At 32.7% G+C, this 23,831-nt stretch overlaps 3 protein-coding genes, 1 long non-coding RNA gene and 1 pseudogene across 6 annotated transcripts; 4 read left to right on the top strand and 1 right to left on the bottom strand.

Annotated features, from left to right (window-relative positions):
- Window positions 1–228: 228 nt before the first annotated feature.
- On the top strand, window positions 229–2,952 carry LOC125192927 (ras-related protein RABF2b-like). Its single transcript, XM_048090604.2, has 7 exons — window positions 229–396; window positions 1,051–1,128; window positions 1,231–1,398; window positions 1,791–1,839; window positions 2,134–2,207; window positions 2,433–2,526; window positions 2,665–2,952. Exons 1-7 carry the CDS (start codon window positions 358–360, stop codon window positions 2,763–2,765), a joined length of 603 nt encoding a protein of 200 aa, XP_047946561.1. The 5' UTR covers window positions 229–357; the 3' UTR covers window positions 2,766–2,952.
- A 3,708-nt stretch (window positions 2,953–6,660) lies between these two features.
- Window positions 6,661–8,368, top strand: LOC125196987 (Eukaryotic aspartyl protease family protein). The gene has a single exon (XM_048095668.1). The coding sequence runs from the start codon at window positions 6,695–6,697 to the stop codon at window positions 8,105–8,107; it is 1,413 nt and encodes a 470-aa protein (XP_047951625.1). The 5' UTR covers window positions 6,661–6,694; the 3' UTR covers window positions 8,108–8,368.
- Window positions 8,369–8,729: 361 nt separating this feature from the next.
- On the top strand, window positions 8,730–10,851 carry LOC125192830 (transcription termination factor MTEF18, mitochondrial-like). Of its 2 annotated transcripts, XM_089070043.1 has the most exons (2): window positions 8,735–8,814; window positions 9,182–10,851. In XM_089070043.1, exons 1-2 carry the CDS (start codon window positions 8,736–8,738, stop codon window positions 10,735–10,737), a joined length of 1,635 nt encoding a protein of 544 aa, XP_088926169.1. In that variant the 5' UTR covers window position 8,735; the 3' UTR covers window positions 10,738–10,851. The 2 variants fall into 2 exon arrangements, with proteins under 2 accessions (XP_047946450.1, XP_088926169.1); XM_048090493.2 differs by having other exon boundaries at window positions 8,730–10,851.
- Window positions 10,852–15,900: 5,049 nt separating this feature from the next.
- Window positions 15,901–18,285, top strand: LOC125193088 (O-fucosyltransferase 23 pseudogene; annotated as a pseudogene). The gene is made up of 2 exons (XR_016137792.1): window positions 15,901–16,092; window positions 16,711–18,285. The product of XR_016137792.1 is annotated as an O-fucosyltransferase 23 pseudogene (transcript).
- Window positions 18,286–22,854: 4,569 nt separating this feature from the next.
- On the bottom strand, window positions 22,855–23,744 carry LOC148929293 (uncharacterized). The gene is made up of 2 exons (XR_016137588.1): window positions 23,564–23,744; window positions 22,855–23,378 (listed from the first exon to the last, which is right to left on the bottom strand). It is a non-coding gene; the product is annotated as an uncharacterized LOC148929293 (long non-coding RNA).
- Between the last annotated feature and the right edge of the window lie 87 nt (window positions 23,745–23,831).

Genomic DNA, 23,831 nt, shown 5'->3' on the forward strand with positions numbered 1-23,831 from the left:
CTTATGATTTACTCCTACATATAAATATATTTCGAATTTCAAATTACAACTCATTTAAAAATATCTGATCCAATCTGAGTATCCGGAATTTTTAAAAGGTCCGAGCTGAACCAAAAATTCGAACTGAATTTTCAATTAGATCTTGTTCTGATTGAATTTTAATACTCCATTTTTTAAAAAATTTATTTTTATTTTATTTATTTATTGTTTTAGTAATATTTTGTCCAGCCTTGCCTTCTCCAAAACCCGACTATAATCCTGTTTTTTCACTATAATCAATTCCAATAAAAAGATTCAATTTTCAGCTGCTCGGACGCTGAAATCCAGCTGCTGATCAGTGCGTTATTGTTGCTATTCATGGCTTCCAGCGGAAATAAGAGCATCAACGCCAAACTGGTTTCTGCTTCTCCTTCCGGCTCGTTTTCCCCCTTTTCCCACTTCGCTTTAATTTTGATATAATTTGCATCGTTTTTTATATGGTTTCACTGGTTTTGGCGATTGTCATTGTTTTCATGTCAAAATTGGTGCTATATGTTGATTCCTATGATACAGATCCCTCTTTGTCGACATTAAACGAGCGAAAATTGTGCCAATTTTGTAGTACTACTATTTGTTGTTGGTATCTGGTATTCATCGATAACTAGATCTCTTACTGAAACAATATTTGATTTCACAATTGAGATGGGAGGCAACTTTGAATCAGAGATGATCAATAATATCAAGATCTATTTTCTCCTGCTTAGGTTTGCAGATTGATATTGATATTGAAATTTTGATGTATATTGATCTTTTAAGTTTATTTTTATCAGATTGATAAATTTCCCAATGTTCTGACCCAATCCAACTAACTGTACTTAAATACAGGAGAAAGTAATTCCAGTTTATATAAATTTGGTTACCCTAAATCGTTACTATAAATTGGATCATTATGTCAAGACTTGACAATAAATAAACCACTGTGTGTTCTTTTATGCTGGTTACTCATCTGAACTTATTGCTAATTGGATGACGTTTTTTACTTTTTTTTTTATTTGTATTTTTTGGCATCAGGTGCTTCTTGGAGATGTAGGAGCTGGAAAATCTAGTTTAGTTTTGCGTTTTGTGAAAGGGCACTTCGTTGAGTTTCAGGTGTATATATAAAACACTGTCACTGTCATGTAATTTGATAGGCGCATTGCATCATAACCTCTTCTTGATCTGATGATTGACTCGGTCCATTTCTTGCTGTAGGAATCGACTATAGGTGCTGCATTTTTTTCACAAACAGTTGCTGTGAATGATGCAACTGTAAAGTTTGAAATATGGGACACGGCAGGTCAAGAAAGATACCACAGCTTAGCTCCGATGTATTATAGAGGAGCTGCTGCTGCGATAATTGTTTATGATGTAACAAACCAAGTAAGTGCTGGCCGCTTAACAATCAAGTTAGTTGAATGTTGTGTTAGTTTTGATTGAAATTTGTTTTGAGTGATGTCTGTATAAAGTGGATCTTAAACTCACCAATTTTGCTTCATGAATAGTTTGAAATGAACATATTGATCTCAATTCGCCCTTTGAATATTTCAATCCAAGTACAATGAACTGAGTTCTGGGTAGGTTCTAATAAGCAAGTTAGTCTGTCATAAGCTGATCCAGCAGTTACTTTGAGTGAGTGTGATGATACTTTATTAATTCGTTCTCCTCCATTTCCATTCCTCATTGGTTGCTAGGTGCCACTAATTAATCTGTAAGGTAGAGATTTGCAGGACACCTAATCTTCATCTACTTATACGATTTTTTTCGTTCTGTAGGCATCCTTTGATCGGGCCAAAAAATGGGTCGAGGAGCTCAAAGCACAAGGTAAATAACATCTTTTGATGCATATTTGGCTTTTGCTATTTTCTGGTATCCCATTTGGATGTTCTGCTTCAAAGTGAAGCTGGACTTTGCATGGGGCTAAGAAGTCCGGCTGTTTGTATTATTTGCTGACAAAAGTAATAGGAATCGATGGGGTTACGTTGTTGTTGAATTAAAGAGTCATCTAGTCATCTGTCTCGAGGATGTTTTACTTTTCTCACTTTCTATCAACAATTTGTAGAAAATGCTGAATTTGATTGTGTTCACAGTTCACACCCTTTTTCTTTGTGGCATTAGGCAACCCAAATATGGTCATGGCTCTTGCTGGGAATAAATCAGATCTGTTGGATGCGAAAAAAGTGGAACCCGAGGCAAGCATCTCTCTTTCTTCTTAAATATACTCATTGAGTACCTGCTTTTAGCTTAATTGCGCGACTTCTACCACTTCTCTGAGTCTATTGCCACTCCTATCCTCGTTAGAAATGGTGTTTTTGGTGTTAATGAACTTGTAACGTAACTCCTAAAATTGATCTTCACCATTGCCCTTCATCATCATCTATACTGTTGTAGGTTAATTGGTTGTAATATTACTGCAGGACGCACAAACCTATGCAGAGGTGAACGGTCTTTTCTTCATGGAGACATCAGCGAAGACCGCAACTAATGTCAATGACCTGTTTCATGAGATAGGTAAAGCACTCAAATTAGAAAGCTGTTTAAAATTTGAGATGACATAGGAGCAGAATGCTTAGCTTTCTTTGCAATTAAACATCACTCTAAATTTTGAGATATGTTTGGCTAAGACTACATTTTATATATGGTCAACAGCGAAGAGATTGCCTCGTCTGCAGCCAGTGCCAAACCCATCAGGCATGGTCCTTGTGGATCGAACAGCAGAGAGGCCAGCCAGTGCTTCGTGTTGCTCTTAAGAGCTAAGGCGGACCCCCTTGCCCTCGTTATCTACAAGTCGTGTCATGCTATCGTGTTGTGTCATAAAATTCTTTGATGGATATAGCGTGTATCGTTCCGTTCATTCATTAATATTTTGTACAGGATTTCAACTGCTTGACTGAAAGAGATAATATATTTTTTGTGTTAAAATGTTGAAATTGTTTAGATTCGTATCTTATTCGGCTACCTAGATTTTGTCTTTAATACTCAAATGTCCACAAAGTTTTTGTTTGCCCGTGTTTAGTTTGCTTGATTGTGTAACTATGTTATGAGCTTCTACAGATCTTTTTGTTGGCAATACAAGAAAACTAAACAGACTATTAAAAATAAGTTCTAAAATTAAAGAAATTTTAAAATTGAATTCCATTTTTCTTTTATTGGCTAAATAAATATTCGATAGAATTTTCAATACTAATTGATCTTGTTGTAACTATTTGGTTTAATATGGAACAGTTAATAAATCATTCACAAACAAGTTAAAATCGTAGTATATTACATAAATTTGTTATAAAGTTGAATTTTTATCATATGAAATGATATTGTATTTATATACTAGTTCTTTTGAAAATTAAAAACAAACTTATGATATTCTACTCATAGTAGTTAGTTCATAAAAAATGGATTGGGAAAATAATTATTGATTCAAAGCATCACGGTTAAAATATTTTAAATACTTTAGAAAACAAAGCTTGCAAATTTAACTTTGTTTAAATCTTAGAAGATGTTTCAAATTATTTTATTTATTTCAATTCAATATTAATTCAATTAAGTTAGATTTATTAGTATATTAAATTATAAAATTAAATTAAATTAAATTGTAATCTGGTTTCCGGTTAGGAACCGGAAACTGGTTTTCTAGTTCCCGGTTCCTCAATTAACCGGCCGGTGCCGATTTCAGTTCCGGTTAATCGAAAACCGGAGAACCGTTTAAGCACCCTTGTTCATATCCATTCAAATATCATGCATCTTGAAATTGCACAATTGGGGGTACAATTATATTTAATATAAAGCGTGCTGATTTTATAAGACAAGTTCATGACTAAATAGCATCACAATTGAATTCCACTAACAACGTTTAATTAAATAAAGCTCTCACGTACTAATTAAAATTTAGGATAGATGATTTGTCTATCTTAAAGTTTTATGAATAAAAATGATCTAAAATGTTTTTATGAATAAAAATGATCTAAAATGTGTGTTCTTGTTTAATTTATTTATCTTTCATACTAAAGTGTCCTAATTGTGAAACATTTGCTTACTGTACAAAATCAAGATTTACATCGAATACGAAATAAAGGGTTACAAAATATAGATTGGCAACATAAGAAAGAGAGTGCAGGCAGTTAGTATTATTTTGTTGATTCTGTGATTCTAGGATGTTGGCGTCATCAACCATATACAAATTAATTAAATAAATTTAATGATTAAAAAATTATTGCAAGTACAATATATGAGCCTTTAAACAGATAATCTGCTAGCTTTTCCACTCATACTATACTGTTTTTCTTTTCTTTTTAAAGCCAAAGGACATATTAATATTAGTATTATAATGTTAATGATATGACAGTGCAATGGTATTTGCTTTACTAGAAATAGTATAAAGTACAACATGGCAATCTACTTTGAGCAAGTAGATATACGACGAAGAAGATTTCAAAATAAATTAAGGAAGTTTGCATCATCTCCACATCATCACCTGCCAAGTTGCGTGTGCATAAAATTGTTTATGACATGATTATATATAGTACTAATATGATTTAGTTATATACTTATTCAGTTATCACCAATTAGTATTAACATTTTTCCATGTATACCCAAAATTAACATACTGGTCCAATATAATAGTATACTACATCTTTTCCTTCAATAAAAATGGTGATTAATGAGGCAATAATATTGGTTAAGATTAACATTAATTTGAAATTAGACGTACTTACTTTTTATCCTGATTATATTCAAGAAAAAGATGATGATTCAAGACACGTAAGAAGTCACTGCTTAGGCGAAAAAAGTTGGTCTAAATTTATAATGTAAAGAAACATTCAACTATAAAGAGGAAAAGGGAAAAGACAAGTAGATCATGCTAGAACATACGACTGCTTCACTAATTAACATGTACCTGACTTTATATATTATAGATGTATTTATATGTGTACGTATGTGATCAATTGCTAATTTTTTTAACTCCGTTACATATCAACGCACTGTATTAAAAATGTATTTTATTGAAATTTTAATATATTGTGTTGACATTATGTGTTGATACTTTAATATCTTTATGTTGACATTTTTAATACACTACTTGACATTTCAACACAATTATTGTGTTGATATTTTAATGTTTTTATGTTGACATTTTTAATACACTACGTTGATAGATTAGCAGAGTAGCAACTTAAAAGTTTGCAATGTAACGTCCCCATACAACATACATATATCATTAATGTAAATATACACGCATATATATGTTTTAGAGAAGGAAAAAAGTAAATGAACTTGACAAAGGCACATGCTTGCCAAGAAATCACACATCGGAATCCCTTTTAAAATTGGTTCAAATACATGTAAACTAGTTTTGGACCTAATTTCAATGATTAGTGGTAGTTGATCATTGAAAGTGGGGGAAATTGCAACATTATACCTACAAATTATAGGTTGGAAACCTTTGTCCAAAAAATAGGTTGAAAACCTAAAATTATAGGTTTGCTTGCAGTTTATTCATCTTAATTCAATTATCAAACATAACCTAATTTTGATTAATCTCATCTTCTAAGATTGGGTTACACTGCAAATCTTGATTTAAATAGGAGTAAAACTACAATCAGCCTAAGTTTGTGAGGTGTTATTACACATGCAATGCTCGTGGCGAGCACTTCCGCTTAACTGCAACGTTTGGTGCTTTTGTCTTTACAAATTCTCAAATTTTAATTAATGTTTAGTACTACTATATACTTATTTATACCATCTTATTACCTATATAAAATAACATGTTTATATTCATTAAGGCAACGCCGCTTGTGCTCCTTTCTATATTAAGCATAGTTATGCAGACAAACTCAGTTGGTTAAGACCAATCATTTTATTTTCCTTTTAGAAAAGTAAACATCCAAAATAAAAAAAATATTTCTCCTTTAATTTGAATTTATACAATCACATGCATACACGCATTCATCATCTTCGCCACGCAACATTTTTTACTTGTTAGATTGTAGATACACTTTAATTTTTAGCCAAACTTTAATTTGTGTCAAAGTACACCTTTGACTCGTACAGATATTAATTTTGACTATATGCCTATTTCGGGTTGCATTAATGTGCTAACTAATTTACAGTAATAACTAATAACTTTCAATTCTGTATATTAAAATTATCAACACAAAGACATAATTATATCAATACAACATGTAAATTTAAATATCAATACAAAGATATAATTTTATCAACAATTGAATTGATAAAATTATATCTTTGTATTGATATTTTTAACATACAAAATTGATATTAGTTATTAGTTATTGCTGTAACTTAGTTAGTATTTGATCACACACCTATTTCAATATGATAAACGTTAGCCATCGTAGTTTAATCATATTGAAGTTGCTACCGTGAAATTTTTTTGATAACATTACATTTTTTGCACTACAAGACAAGAAACGCTCCAATTAAATCCCAAAAGATATTTAATCAGTTGGAATCTTCGTGTTTTCTTGCGGCGTTACTTAGAAATGAATACCCTCCCAAAACAATTGTTGATAAATGCAATCTTGGTTAATAAAGCCTATCATGAGTTGTTTATTTCGACCACAATCATGTCTATATAAATAGAGGCACATGCTTGTTTAAAACAGTATCACCTTTCACAAATTCCAGAAGTCTAAGATAATTTTGAAGAAATACTTGTTCGATCATGTCGTTAGACATTTGCACAACCTTCAACTTCTTTCTCTTCCTCGTTGCAACCCTAACTTTTGCAAATTCCCGTGCAAGAGAAATGACGAACCCTAAATCTCTAGTTTTGGGGTTAACTTATTTTTCTCAATCAACAATTCCTACGCCAAAATCAGCCACAAGATTGCTTGATATGACGGAACCACTCAAAGAAGTTAGAGATGGATACGTCATATCCCTCAATTTAGGCACACCCCCTCAAATCATTCAAGTCTATCTAGACACGGGGAGCGACCTAACCTGGGTGCCATGTGGCAATCTTTCCTTCGATTGCCTAGATTGCAACGATTATAGAAATAACAAGTTCACCACGAGTTTCTCCCCTTCCCGCTCCTCCTCTTCCTCTCGAGATTCATGTTCTAGCTCCTTTTGTATGGATATCCATAGCTCTGACAACCCATTTGACCCTTGTACAATGTCGGGGTGCTCATTGACCACCCTAGTCCGGTCCACATGTAGCCGGCCTTGCCCTACATTTGCCTACACCTATGGTGATGGCATTGTCACCGGAACCCTCTCTAGGGACATTCTTAGAGTTCATGCAAGTAACCCTACTTTAACACAGGAAATTACAGGGTTTTGTTTTGGTTGCGTTGGCACAACATATAGAGAGCCTATAGGAATTGCAGGGTTTGGAAAAGGTCCACTCTCCCTCCCATCACAATTAGGGTTTCTCCAAAAGGGTTTCTCCCATTGCTTCTTGCCTTTCAAATATGCAAACAACCCTAATATTTCAAGCCCTTTGATTGTAGGAGACCTAGCCATAACCTCAAAAGACTACCTACAATTCACTCCAATGTTGAAAAGTCCAATATACCCCAACTTTTACTACATTGGACTAGAAGCCATAACTGTGGGAAACACCACTCCAACACAAGTACCCTTAAACCTAAGGGGGTTCGACTCTGATGGCAACGGGGGGATGATCATAGACTCAGGCACGACTTATACACACTTACCAGAGCCATTCTACTCACAACTTGTAGAAACCCTAGAGGCAGCCATAACCTACCCGCGAGCCACTCAGGTAGAGGAGAGATCGGGGTTTAGTCTCTGCTACCACGTCCCATGCCAGTTCAACAACATTCTTGGTGCTGATGATCTACCTCCCATAACCTTTCATTTCTTGAAAAATGCGAGCCTCACTCTCCCCCAAGGGAACTCGTTCTATGCGATGGACGCTCCAAGCAACTCGACCGTGGTCAAGTGCTTGCTCTTCCAAAGCATGGATGATGAGATTGACCACCAATATGGGCCAGCTGGGGTTTTTGGAAGCTTCCAGCAGCAGAATGTGGAAGTTGTTTATGATTTGGACAAGGAGAGAATTGGATTCCAAGTTTCTGACTGTGCAATGGCTGCAGTTTCTAGTTAATAATTAGCTGGCTTTTGTCAGTTGGGATTTTTACCTTTTCTTGTGTGTGCGTTTTATAATCCTTTTGCAATATTCTCTGTTGATGTGTTTCATGTAAGATTCTCTAATGCTACAACGGTTTGGATGATCTGATGCATTCAATCCTAGCTGGAATCGAAGAATCAAGAGATCTAGTTTACTGTTTACATGTTGTAATCGCTAATTCTCTGCTCAAAACAAATGAGTATGAGATTATCAATAATTCAAATTACTGTTGTTTAAGCAAGACTGCATTTTTCTCTTATTTTGTACTCCAAGTTCTTTTTTTTAAAAATAGTTTTAATATTTGAAAACATTAATTTTATTTATGATTAATCTAATTGTTGTTAAATTAAAGAAGGTTTTAGCCTTTTAGGGGTCATTTTAATCGGTTTAAGTAAACCATGATTTCACAAAGTTCAGTACTACTACTTTATTTAATATATTTTGGATACTTGAAAATGTAAAATTATTGGGCTGATCTTGTGCTATGAATGGGCCTTAATTTCAAAATAATCTACCATGTTGGGCCTACTAAAAAATCCTTAAAGCCTATGATTTTAACTTCTAATTTCTAACTACATAACCCTAAATAAAAAATCCAATCTTGATGAATCGATGTTACTATTTGTCAAATTTCGCCCAGAGTAGAAATGCAAATAACTTCGATTTCAGGAAACCGTTTGCCTGTAAGTAGCTGAAGTTTGTTTTTTACACCTACTAATTTAAGCAAAAGTTATGATTTCGCATGTTTCTTGTTCTAGATTCTTGCCTTAGAGAAGCGAATTTATCTCCCTAGGATTTGTTTCTGTTTGGTTACAAAATAACCCATGTTGCTTCGAAAAGTAAGAATATCTGCGAGCTTGAAAATGATTACTGGTCTCAACAATCTCGTATTGTCCCCTGTTAGTGATAAAAATCATATCTTTTTGCAAAGCCCTCAAGTTCAAACAGCTTCAAGAATTCAATTTTTGCACAGTTCAAAGCCAATTTCAAACAATTCGAATCAATTTGTGCCTAAATCCGTAGCTCAGTCATCTATTGCCCTATCCACAGATGGGATTCGGCGGCCTGTGAAAGCTGATGCACAGGCTGCATTGTTTGACTACCTGCATACCACTAGGGGATTGAGTTTTCTTGATTCTGAGCATATCAGCAAGAATTCGCCTCGATTTCTCGAGGGCCTCTTGGCCAAGGTTGATTCTGAGAAGGATGTTTTGAGGGCATTGACTAAGTTCTTTAGGTACCATCCCATTAATGAGTTTGAGCCCTTTTTCGAGAGTATGGGCCTGAGCGAGAGAGAGTATGCGCCTTTTCTTCCCCAAGAGTTGATATTTCTTAGTGATGATGAGCTCTTGCTTGATAACTACCACACCCTTAGTAGTTATGGTTTGCCTAGATGTGAGATAGGTAGGTTGTTTAAGGAAGTAAATGAGATATTTAGATACGAATATGGTGTGTTGAATATGAAATTAAGGGCTTACGAGCAGTTGGGATTGAGAAGGTCGAATGTGATAAAGCTTGTGAGTTGTAGTCCTCAGCTTTTGGCTGGTGAAGTTGATAATGCTTTTGTAAGAGTTCTTGGGAGAATGAAGGAATTGGGGTTCGATAGTAATTGGATTGTAGGGCATTTGTCTAGCAAAAACACATATAATTGGAATAGGATGCTAGAAACGCTGTGTTTCCTTCAAGAGCTAGGCTTTAGTGATGTGCAGATGGAGGCATTGTTTAGGGAAGATGCTGCATTATTGTTTGCGGGATGTGGGAAACAAGTCGATATAGTAGTTGCCTTGTTGGTCAAATTGGGCCTTAAGGTGGAGGAGGTTCTTGACTTAGTGGTAAAAAACCCGCAGATTCTTTCACCCAAGTGTGCCAAGAACTTCTCAAAAGCACTGGCTATTCTCTTGGAGATAGGAACGAAACCAGAAATCACCGTGCAGATTCTGTTGAGCCATATGGAGGTGTTGGCTTCACACTCTCTAAAAGGTCTAAAGACCGTGTTGAAGGATTTCAACAGTGATAAGCATAGCTTATGCGAGGCTCTAGAGAAGAATCCATCCACATTCTTCAACTTGGCTTTCAAAACAAAAAAAAGTGGTGCTGAGTTTGTAGCTGCAAGGAGTCCAAACAACATTGTGGAGAAAACGGATTTCTTGCTGAGACTCGGCTATGTTGAGAACTCAGAGGAGATGGTTAAAGCTCTGAAACAGTTCCGGGGCAGAGGGGATCAGCTGCAGGAGAGGTTCGACTGCCTTGTGGGGGCTGGTCTGGATTTCAACACGGTGTCAGGCATGGTGAAGCAGGCGCCAACGGTTCTGAATCAGACGAGGGACATTCTTGAGAAAAAGATGGATTGCTTGAAGAACTATTTGGGGTATCCAGTGGAATCAATTGCTGGCTTTCCATCATATTTGTGCTATGATATGAAGAGGATTAGTCTGAGATTTTCTATGTATGCTTGGCTTAGGGAGAAAGGCTATGTGAAGCCTATGTTGTCAGTGAGCACACTTCTTGCTTGCTCTGACGCCCGATTCATAAAATATTATGTGAATATACATCCTAATGGTCCAGAAATGTGGGAGAATTTGAAGAGATCATTGGCCTCTGATTGAGATCATTTTTGTTACCTAACCATTCTTGTTTGTTGTACTGCTCTAAACTTCCTTATTGTTTCTTGAGGAAAAATGGCCAATGAATAAATGGCGAATGTCAATTTATGTCGGAAATCTTGAGTGTTAATTGTGTGTTTTGGGGGTAAAATGTGGTTAAGATGATGAAAATATTTGAATGTTGATGAGGTCTGGACTCTGGAGCATCTGAGAATTGAATGGGCCCATGTTTTTTTTTCATATTTTTATGATGATTTACAGATTTAGGATGGAAAAACAAAATAAATATGATAATTAATCGGATTCATAATGGCATAACTCATAAGTGGGTACTAGTATTAGAGCTGTAAATCAATTATATACGTGATTTATGTATGACAAAATTTAATTGAACCCGAGCTTGATAATTTAAAGAAAATTCAACAAGCTTTGAATATGCAACTACTAGAATCGACCTTCATTTATTAAACAACGAATCGGTTAACCTAACGCCGCAGCCCAAAATAAAAGCTTGGGCCTCTACACCAAATAATTTAAGAGTTACATTATTTTGTATTTTCAGTTAAAATTAAAAGATATAATTGTATTTGCAATTGCAATCATCCAATTAAAATAAACACACAAAAGTAAAGCAAGAAGTCTGTGTAACATGAGGTTGCTAACCTTGTGTTGATGGTGTATGATTTTGTATACACAAATGAATTGACTCAAATAACTGGAGGGGGGAAAATGTTTACAAATGATAGATAGCTCTCAAGTCTCAATGAAAATTTCGATTTCAAAACCAAATTTGATCCCTCTTAAATTCAATTTTGCAGAATAATAAGGATAGACTAGATCAAATGTAACCCAAATTCGATACGAATATACGATACCCTCTCAAATTCAATTACAATTGGCAAAATCATTAGAGAAGCAATGGTGGTAGCATCATGCTCATCCAAGAGCAATCGCCTTATGCCTCAGTCGTATATTTGTATAGATAACATGATGATAATAATACTTCTTCCGTTTTTTGTTAATATAGGTAATTTTTTTAGCAATGAGATTAAAAATATAGATATTTATATGTATTCAAGAGAATAAAGTAAGAATAAAAAAAATATATTATTGCTAAAAATTGTGTTTGAACATCCCAAAAAGTATGACTATTAACACAGAAATGAGGAAATACTCACTCCGTCTCATTCAAGATGACCATATTTTTTAGTGGCGTAGGATTTTAGGTGAGTTGTTGTGTTGAGTAAAAAAGTTTAAGAAAAAAAGTACTTGAATATTTAATGAAGAAAATGTAGAGAAGAATTTATTCCAAAAGTTGTCATCTATGGAATACTACTACCTCGGTTTCATAGTAGTTGAGTCATTTTTTCATTTCATGGATTTCATCATAGTAGAGTTATTTACAACAAAAAGTAATACTTTTTCATCGTAGCAAAAGGTAACACTTTTTCCCTCACTTACTTTATTTCCTCTAATTTTCTCGATTTTCTATTTTATTATCTCTTTACTTAATATATTTAATTTCTTTTATAATCTTGGTGTCGAAGTGATTCTATTTTAACATGATTACTTGTGGACTGAGCTGTGAACCCATTAACTTGTGGCAGCGCGTGATAAAGAAATGGATGATAAACGCGTGGAATAAGGGAAGGCATGAAGTTGGTTAAGCAGTTTGAAGGACAAGCACTGGGATTTGTGTCAGTTGCCGTTTTAAGGATATGTCTCATTTCATCTGTCAATTGATATGAAACGATGTTTCTTGATTAATTTTAGTTTGGAATAAATTCAATTATAGTAAAAATAATGTCAAATTTTCTATTTTGCTCTGTTCTTCTTTTCTTAAGTTTTTTATGCTATAATTAGGTCATCTGCAACGCTGTCTTTTATCCGTCTTTTAACTGTCTCATCTCTTAACTATTCATGGACCCCACTATACTTTTCAGCTCATCTCTTAACTAATAGACAACACTTGCATCCCTTCATCTCTTAATTATCTCTTATCCATCTCTTAACTATTCATTCAATTTCATTTTTTATTTCCAACAAATTCAACTAATAAAAACATACTTCATTAAATAAAATAAAATCACAATTTAAAGGCCTAAAAAATTATAAAATACATAATTAAAAATATATAATTAAAAAATACATAATTAAAAAATAATATAATTAAATAAAATAAAAATTATAATTTAAAGGCCTAAAAAATTTAAAAATACATAATTAAAAATTAAAATTTACAATTTTTAAAAAAAAAAAATAAATTTATGACGTCATAATTTCGACGCCCACTCGTGGGCGTCACGCCATCGCTTAGCGCGCGCGTCGTCTCGCCAGCTCGAGGCCGGCCTCTTCCGGACGCGTCGCGCGATGAGATGTCTCGTCTCGTCGAGACGAGACGAGCGTCGCAACGCTGTCTCGATGCTGTCTCGTCTCGTCGAGACGAGACCGAGACCGAGACAACATCGAGCCGCGTTGCGGATGCCCTTACAAGTGAAAGAAAGTGTTTTTGCCTCAAATTATACAAGGTCAATGATAGAATATATTTCGATATTAATGGATTTATTATTTTTTATCTCAAATTTTATAATATGTTTACGGAAAATAGTCTCATTTATGAGCGACACAAGTTTTATTGAGAAATTGTTAAAATAAGAGAGGGGAAAAATATGATTTATTAGATTGATTCAAATTGAAAATATGATAGAACTAGTAACTTGAAAATCCCGTGATAAAATTGATATACTTATTAAAAGATTATGGATAAAATCAATAAATTTCAAAGTTTAAGATAAAATTGAGAAAGTAATTAAAGATCGAGATAGATTCGATCATTGATCCAATAAAATCAAATGTGATACAAAGTTTCGGCTTCGATTTTGTTGTCACTAAAATACAATTCTCATTGACCATGGCATCTAATATTAATGCTTTCTTAACTTTACTAACTTTGTAATGTTTTACATTTATTATTATTATTGTTGTTGATGTTATTTCTTTTAGTTTATTTATTTGGTCATCGAGAGTATACTATCTATGTTTATAATCAACGGTACTTTTTTTTATTTTTATGTAGGATTGTTTTCAGGCACCTGATTTTATGTAGGACTGTTTTGTCAGTTAATGAAGAAAAAGTAAAATAAGGAAAATAAAAAAATAGAGATATATTACTTCCATTTTAGAAATATTTCATTTTTAACGGAACAATCCAAAAAAATTACTTTCATATTTGTATACCAACTTCATCATCTTTAATGTCTTTTCTCTGTTCAAACTGCAACAAATTGGTACAATAATATGGATGTAATTTAAAAGATCTCAGCTTAGAGTGTGTGTGCACGCACTAACTAGAGAGAAAGAGTATTAAAATAACTGAAAGTGATATATTAAAATGTCTTGTAACTTCATTATATAGGAAAACTGACACCAATTAAATGGAGGGAAAGTATTTTTTTTTTTACCATTTCTATTTTCTATAGCTCAAAAGCAAAATAGGAAAATAAAGATACGTTTTGTTATTTTCCATTTCCTATATACTTATGATAATATTTTTTCTAATTCAAAAACATAACAGATGCAAAATGTATTTTACTGTTTTTCTTGGACTAATTTCGAATTTCACTTCTTTAAAGTATCTGAAGTCTGAACACACCACCTTAAATATAGTTAGTTTGCGCTATCCTTTTATCTTTTCCTATTTTTTATATTTGTTTCTTTACCCGTCATTGTGATTTTATTATATACTACATGCTCCACCTCGTTTACATTAATAAATTATCGAAACTGCATCTAAAAGCGGTCCCTTCCTACGCCTCCTACCTCGCTAAAATTTGACAATTTGATTTGAATGTGCGATTATTGGATAAATTCCAAACAAAAAAGAGTATAACTTTAATTATGCATATTTTATTTTAAAATGAAATAATGTTGTTATGTATAGTACTCCCTCCGTCCCATATAATTCGTTTCAGTTTTCCATTTCGGTCCGTCCCACATAATTTGTCTCACTTCACTTTTACCATTTTTGGTAGTGGACCTCATATTCCACTAACTCATTCCTGCTCATATTTTATTATAAAACTAATATATAAAGGTAAGACCCACATTCCACTAACTTTTTCAACCCATTTTTCATTACAATTCTTAAAACCCATGCCGATCAAAGTGATCCGAATTATCCGGAACGGAGGGAGTGTTATTTAATTTGTACAGTAGATGATAATTACTACTACCTAATTACTCGGTCCATAATTAAATTTCTTATAGTTGACCGAATCAGATTTTGAGAAATTTAAACTGGATACTAAAAGTTAATGTACTGTGATTAACCTAAAAAAGGTAATGTATTGGATTTTACTTTCACATATTACTTCTAGTAATAAAATGTGAGTGAAATAAATTAATAGAATCTAAAGTTCATTTATAAAAAATACTCCATTCGTCCTGCTACAATTGAGACGTTCCAAATCGGATGTTATTTTGCAAAAATGATACTCCATCCGTTCCATAGTAATGAAGGCGTTTCTTTTCATCACGGAGATTAAGAAAAATTGTGTCATGTGAGTTAAGTAAATGGAGAGTAAAGTGAAAAATGAAAAAGGTAGAGAGATGAAGAGAGATGAAGATAAGAGAGAATAAAGTAGGCGTGGAAAAATGTGTTGACTTTTACTAAAAAATGAAATAATTCTATTACTATGAAACGAATCAAAATGACAAAATAACTCTATTACTATGGAAACGGAGGGAGTAATAAATAGTTAGAGTAATAAAGATAATAATGTATATACGACTCTCTTCTATATTATTGTCTCTACTTTACTATCTCTTCACTTTGACTATCTATTCTCATATTTGCAAAACAAGGTCATAAAGAAACGCCTCACTTGTAGTGGGACAGAGGAAGTAGTAAAAAGTGAAATGAGATATTTATTGCTAAATGATGAAAAATGAAAAATGAAATATTATTTGGGTGACGACGAGAGTAAATTAAAAAAAAAGATTAGGAGAAAGAATGATACAGTATAGATTTGAAATTATGGATGATCTAGAAAACTTTGAAACACGGTTGTAGTATACGAAGCCATTCACACGTAAAATATGTATATTCAATTAGTGAGACAGCTGTATACCCCACTAGTTTTTCTGTTGAAATAGACTATAGGCAATATATATGCCCTCGTAAACTCCTTTACTCTGCAATCTACTCAGATCAGATCCATCTCTGACATTGTTTTTTTTCATTTCCTTTTTTGTCATTTTCTATGTACCTTCCTCCTCATCACACCATCTGGGGCGCACTGGGGTTTCATCACAATTTTAACAAGCAATGCAATTTTTCAGCTCTAAAAACAGAAAAAGGTCAGATTTTTTAAATCTCAATTCTCGGATTTTGCCGATCGCATCTACTCCCTCCGTCCCGGAGTATTAGACTCGCTTCTTTTGGGCACATGATTTAAGGAATTGATATTTAAATAGTTAAAGTGGAGAGAGTAAAGTATGAGAGGGGGAAAAAGTAGGGGAGAGAAGAGAGAAAAAAGTAGGTGGAGAATAAAATAAGATAGATGTTTTTTGCTAAAAAATGAAATGAGTCTAATATGTTGGGACATCCTAAAAGGGAAAGTTGGTCTAATATCTTGGGACGGAGGGAGTACTATTTTCATTTAATTTCCGTTTGCCTATTATGAGATCGAGGTTTGGGCTTTGTAGATTTCTGGGTTTGAGCTAGAAAAATAAAAAAACATTCTTTTAACGTTAATAAAAGCTCGAACTTTCTGGTAAATCTTTCTTTGGGTTTAAGCAACTTATGACCCAAACCGTGTTGAATCTCATAAATGGGTATCTACATTTTAATGAAGTCAACCTTTCCTTTTATTTTTACTTTTTCTTAAAATTTATTGAATTTTCCTTTCTTGAAATTATGGAAATTTTGAAATCAATCTGTAAATCTGTGTGTTTTCTTCTTCTGCCCTGTTTCAGGTATTCATTGATTGGAGTGAAGGAATTTGAATGAATGCGGATTGATAGATTCATTTTGATTACATAGTCATACAGATATATAGGATTAGAATGGAATTGCTCTGTTTGAAGCCTTTGAAATTCTTTGGATTGCATATGAATTCTCTAGCATACAAATGTGCTGCATTTCTTGTCATTGCTTTGATGATTAGAACACTTTGGCTTCCTAGATTCTCTAACTTTCGTGGAATTCCTAATAGTCGATTTAGTTTAGATCCGAATCTTGACAATGAGAAATCGAAGTTTTTGGAGGTTCCTCAGATTGTGTGGGGTTTAAACAATCAGAAAATTGCATTTGCAAGAGCATGTTTGACTGCAAGAATGCTGAATAGAACACTTCTTATGCCTAGTTTGAGTGCTTCCTTGTTCTACAAAGAGGTTGAGCAGCTGAGGTCTATTTCCTTCGATAAAGTCTTCCGATTCGATGAGTTCAATGCTCGTTGTGGAGGGTTTGTCAGGTTAGGCCGTTACTCAGAGGTTTCAAGCACGAGGGATGTGTTCGAGCTTCAAAAGGGGAGTGGGAGGAGATGGACGGTTGATAAGGATCTTCAGCAGTTGAGGGAGTTCGCTAAGGCTCCCTACGATGAGTATCAAATGATCCGAGTTGTTGGCAAGAATCCCTTCTTGTGGCACGATCATTGGCCTGCTAGAGACTACGCGAAGATTTTTGAATGCTTAGTGTTGGTGGAGGAGATATCTAGGGAGGCCGATAAGGTTGTGTCGAAGATTAGAGAAATTGGGGTGGAGGAACGGAGCAGAGTTGCTCCGTTGCAAAATAATGTCAATGCAGCGTTGCAGACGATGCCCTATGTAGCTGTGCACATGAGAATCGAGAAGGATTGGATGATACATTGCAAAAAGCTCGAGCGGAGATTGAACGTTACTGAAATTTGCAGCAGCAAGGAGCAAATCAAGCAAAGAGTAGCCAACATTGTTGGATTAGATACTCCTATTGTTATGTACCTTGCTGTTGCTGACGATCTTCTTGAAGATAACTCTATACTCGAGGGTTGGGGCGAGGGTTTGCTTCCTTACGAGAAGAAGAAGTTGGGCGTTCTTGACACGTACAAGAAGCACCCCTATCTGATTCAATCAGCTATAGACTATGAAGTTTGCTTGAGATCTAACGTGTTTGTTGGGAATACGTTCTCGACTTTCTCTAGCCTTATCGTTCTCGAGAGGACTCAGTTGATGATGAGTGAGGGTGCTGCAAAACGGTGTGGCTTAGACATTAGATGGCCTTCTTATGCATATAATTTAGAAGGTGAATCAAATGGTCCACGCGGGTGGGCAGCGAATATGTCGGATGTGAGCCTCCAAGCCATTAGTTATGGTTCAAACCATGTTTCTTGTCAATGATTTTAAGGTACATGATTTTGGCCTTGTATAGCTTTCTTATACTATCATATTCTTGATTCTTATACGCCTTTTGAAAAGTGTAAATGATACTCCATGAAATGCAGTGTTATTGATCTTGATCTCCCTTATTTGTCACTTGCATTTGAGATTACACATTAATGAAATCGCCTTGATCTTGATCTGCCTCATTTAGTCATTTGCATTTGAGATTGCACATTGATTGAATTAGTGTTTGTTTTTTAATGGGATCCTCTTTATGTGTTGAATTGGAATTGTAATTGAACTGAGTCGATAAGTTTTAAGTTTTAATATGTCGTATCAAGTTGCAAATATATATTACTAATTGATTAAATAATATAATCTTGACTTTTTGGGATGCTGAGGAAATTCCATAAAAGAAGGCGGTTTTTTGGGCCTTTTCCTTGATTATAGCTGCATGAAATGTGAAATGTGACTGAGAATTCAATAAAATGAAATGTGAAAATTGAATAATTTTTCTCAGCAAACTTTTTCTTGATTATAGCTGCATGACCCATTCACAAATTTTCCAACAAGCATCACAATCAAATTGATGTGGATTTTGATTACATACTATCCACTCAAATTGTTGCGCTTCTTCAAAATCTTTGCTTTTACCACCTTAATTTGTCAAAATATGATAATCCGTTGATCACATCTTTCTTCTTGAAGAAAACCTCAATAATAGAGACCGTTTTATTGCGATTATAATTTCACTAGTCACACTATAATTTATTGGACAGTCAAGGTTGATCTACTTAGAATACCTTTCATATAGTAATAATATTTATATCATGCTATAAAAGATAAAAGTAAATGCTATGAAAAGATGAAAATGATATTAGGTGAGAGTTGTCTACATAATGCAGGGATAAAATTTGCGATTTGAAGATATTTTTGAATCTCATCAACCTATTTTATATTGATTTTTGCATGAATTATGGAGTATTGTTTAAAGAGTGGGCTAAGTGTCCCGCTAAAGAGGGTGGAGGGCAGCAGACTATGTACTTGTAACATTCACATCGTCATAAATTGCCGGAAAAGTTTGAAAATATATATCCAAATAAAAATGCCAAATACTACATGTTAGGAAATATATTGAACCATCGCCGCCCAAATAAATTATACTCTTAATAATCTTAATAATTAGGGTGATGCTAAACAACCACATTATGAACAACCACGTAAGGTTATATTAGTAAATTATAGCAATAATTATATTATTATAATATTCATTATAGTTAGTAGACAAATTAAAATGACTCTATTAACCCTCAGCCTCAATTTTCATTTTTTAAATCAAAATTCCCTCTCCGCTTACTCTTTAAATTTAAATTAAAGTTGTTCATTGATTAGATGTTGTAGTTCCAATAAAAAAAAAATTAATACACAAATCTTTAATATAACCACAATATTTTGAGATAATAGTATTACTTTTACTCTATAATAGCATTATCACCGTATGAGAATTTGGAGAAAACTTTTATATACTAGTAGAAATTAAAAGATGAGAATTTCCATAACTTAATCTACCAACCAAAAAAAAATGTGAAAAAACAGTTTTCCCATTTTTTTGGATAAAGTATTTATATACTAGTAATAAGTAACAATGTCCATAACTTATTCCATAACATTCCTTCTACTAACCAATGGAGAATATATTCATACACTAATAAACAGCTGTCTATATTTTTATTTTTATTTTTTGCTTAATTGTGATAAATCTATCTATCCATATACAGATTGTTATATATTTGGATTAATTAAATAAGCCAGATGATAAAAGAAAATCTTTTAGTGATGAACTCATTGATTAAATGAGCAAGATGATAAAAAAATCTTTTCGTTAATAACCCATTGATTATATTTGCAAGATGATTCAAAATTATTAATTTATATATTGGATTTTATTGATAGCAAATATATGCAATTTGGGTGAGTGTTTTTATTTGGAATGCGTCGTATGAAAATAATTCACTAATTGATATATTGATTTTGTAATATTAAATCTCGAGCATGTTATAACGTCTTTAATCAAACACTAATATTATAGGATTTCTTTTACATACAAAATAATTGGTGATAATAATTTACTATTTAATCTATATTAATCAATTAAATTAAACAAATTATTTAATCAAATAACAACGATAGAAGGATTTTTCTTATAAATGAAAAAGTTAGTAGTCTCAAGTACATTAATACACCAAATCTTTTATATAGTCTAATCACAAATTGTTCTGTCTATTTTGCACCATTAGATATCAATCAAGACTACTTCATTAGTATTTCACTTATAAACCAAATAGTTGGATGAGAACAATTCACTAATTGATTGATTTACTTTGCAACATTAAATCTCAAGCACGTTTAGTCAAACACTAATGTCATATTTTGCACCATTAGGATTTCTTTTACTAAAAAAATTCGATGAAAATAATTCACTATTTGATCAATTTGTTTCTTGTGGTATTAGAACTCATGTAAATTAAAAAATATTTTATTAAATAATAATGTCATTAGGATTTATCGAATAAATCAAAACATTGGATGAAAATTAATCACTAATTAAATTTTGGGAAATTGGTCTCTAAAACCATGAACTTTGTCAAAAATTTGGTATTTCCCATAAACTTTGAAATTGATATATAATATCATGAACTTTACATTTTGTTTGGTATTTCCCAAACTCACCCAAATATGATATTTTAGTCAAAATCTTATTTAACGTAAGCAACCGTGATATGTTTTATAATATTTTAAACCACTTTTTTAAGTTCATAACATATAGGATAAAAAGTCACGTTGAAAACCATGTAGATTTAATTGTGTCAAGTATGATTAAAAAGCCTCGTAAGTTAGTCAAATATAGTAATAAACATGCCGTGGGAAATACCAAACAAAATGTAAAGTTCATGATATTATATACCAATTTCAAAGTTCATGGGAAATACCAAATTTTTGGCAAAGTTCATGATTTTAGAGACCAATTTCCCTTAAATTTTACAATTTTAGATCTCTAGTATATTAAAAAATCATTTAATCAAGCACTAATTGATTAATCGATTTGGCAACATTAGATCTCAATCAAGACTAGTAATTAGTATCTCTCTTACAAACCAAATAGTAGAATGAGAACAATTCACTAATTGATCTATTTATCTTGCAATATTAAATCTCAAGCACATTAAAAATTATTTAATCAAACACTAATATCATATGATTTCTTTTACTGATAAAATTGTCCAATGAGAATAATTTACTATTTAATTAAGTAAATTAAAAAATATTTAATCAAATAATAATATCATTAGGATTTCTTTAATGTATTTTTAATATAAATTTACAATTTATCAATATAAGGAAATTAGATCTAAAAGTTACTGAGATAAAATTTAATTTTGTAATCAATATCGATAATAAAATTTGATTAAAAATATATTTAATCAAATCATTACTTGATTCATCTATTTTACAACATTACATCTCCGTCAATATTGGATGAGAATAATTCAATCTATTTGCTTTGCAGTATTATTAAACACTAATGTCATAGGATTTCTTTCACTGTCAAAATAGCTCAACGAGAGAAATTATGTTTGATCTATTTATTTATTGTGATATTTATTTATTTATTTATTGTGATATTAGAATTTGCTTTGCAGTATTATTAAACATTAATGTCATAGGATTTCTTTCACTGTCAAAATAGCTCAACGAGAGAAATTATGTTTGATCTATTTATTTATTGTGATATTTATTTATTTATTTATTGTGATATTAGAATTTGCTTTGCAGTATTATTAAACACTAATGTCATAGGATTTCTTTCACTGCCAAAATAGCTCAACGAGAGAAATTATGTTTGATCTATTTATTTATTGTGATATTAGAATTTAAGTACATTAGAAAATTAAGTTTTGTTTTTAAGTGTGGGTGGGGGTTAAATTGAAAAATTAGGTTATTCCAATAATAAACTAATTCGAGTTTCTAAAATAAGGATGAATGAAATTAAATTACTGATTGACATTTGCAATGTTAGATCTCAAAGTGCATTAAAAAAAATTCAATCAAAATACACTTATAAGAAGAGGAATTATAATCTAAACTAATTTACTTGTTGTAATTTTGTTATTTATCTTTTAATTTGGTTTCTTGTATTTCAAATATGTTATTCCAATATATAATTGTTTTGTTAAGTTTTATTGCGTGTGTTATATAATTTAGCTAAATCCAACTAAATCTAATACAGAATTAATTAAATTGAGTCATTTAATTAAGTGATACTATTGTTTAAATTAAATATTTGAATTTTCATCTATTATTCAACAATAATAATAGAATGCTTTTTACAAACTAAATGGATAGTTGCCAGTGTCATTACTAACCTATTAATTACCTCTATATCGTAAATCTTAGGGAAAAAAATGAAAAAAGAAATGGAAGAGAGGGAGAAGCTGAAAAAATGGGCGCCATTTGTGTTGGAATAGTTAAGAGGCGGTAATCCAACTAAAGGACATTAAAGTAAATTTGATTATAATTGAACCGGATATTATAAGTACACCGGTTTTTTTCCATACTAAACCAGTTTATGGTTGTATATAATTTGGCTTATCCCTAATAAATACTCCATGTATATTATATATATACAGCAAGTCAATACCGTTGCAGAATTTTAGCATCATTAATGAGCATAGACATACACTGAGGTGCTACCAACGGCCAGAATTCATGCCCAAATTAATACTACCACTTAATAATTCAATATTGGACCACCCTTACAAAAGTTGACCAGCTTCCTATTTTTTTTACTGGGACCAAACACACATGTGTTCCCTGAGCTTCACATTTAATAAAAAAGCTCAAAACAAACGATACAAAGAGGAAGGAAAATAGAAAATCTTGTGTATTAACAATTAAATGGATGTCAACATCCGAGTTTGAAAAAACAAATTCTAACAAAAAAAAAAAAGAGTCAAGACATGTTTACATGCAACGTGGCAGTGATGGTAGCGTTACAAACGGGGCAGTCCCGCTGCCACATCTGAGGTGGCGGCACCACGGAACACTGCCGCTCCCCGCCCATCATAAATATAATCGCATCCGCCACACCTGCTTCTCAGCGTACAGCCCTTTCGCCTTTTCCATCTCTCCATTTTCTCTTTCTCTCTCAACGATTCACCCATCCTCGCAACCACCACCTTAGCCTCTTGCTTCTGCCGCTCCTGGAATTCCAATCGGATTTTCTTTGTCTGCAAATAGCCAAATATTAATTACTCTAACATTTTCCATCACAAAATTCAACACCATTAATTATCCAGAATTAAGCCGGAATGTTGCAACTCTCGCTGTTGGTCCTAGTTTTAGGCTGATAAAACGATTGATTTATTGGAAAATTAATTGATTCATGAAAACGATTCATAGAAAAAAAACACACCAGCCACTAATTTACAAAACAAGATGACTATCTTGTAGCCTACAATGTTTTCAGAAGAGAGGAGAAGAGAGAAATAGTACTCCCAATGCCCAATGGAGACAAAATGAGTAAGTACAAATACTACTACTAATTTATTCAATGTAGAGAGCGACAGAGTCTAGATTCTAGAGCGAGAAGATTCACAGTAGCTGCATTGAATTTAGTAGAGATTTTGAAGTAAATACCGGAGATACAACAAAACACAAAATAGCTAATGTTAACATACGAA

The sequence above is a fragment of the Salvia hispanica genome, chromosome 4, assembly GCF_029641045.1.
Source record: "Salvia hispanica isolate PSC_SH4W2 chromosome 4, Shi_PSC_v1, whole genome shotgun sequence".
NCBI classification, from domain to species: Eukaryota; Viridiplantae; Streptophyta; class Magnoliopsida; order Lamiales; family Lamiaceae; genus Salvia; species Salvia hispanica.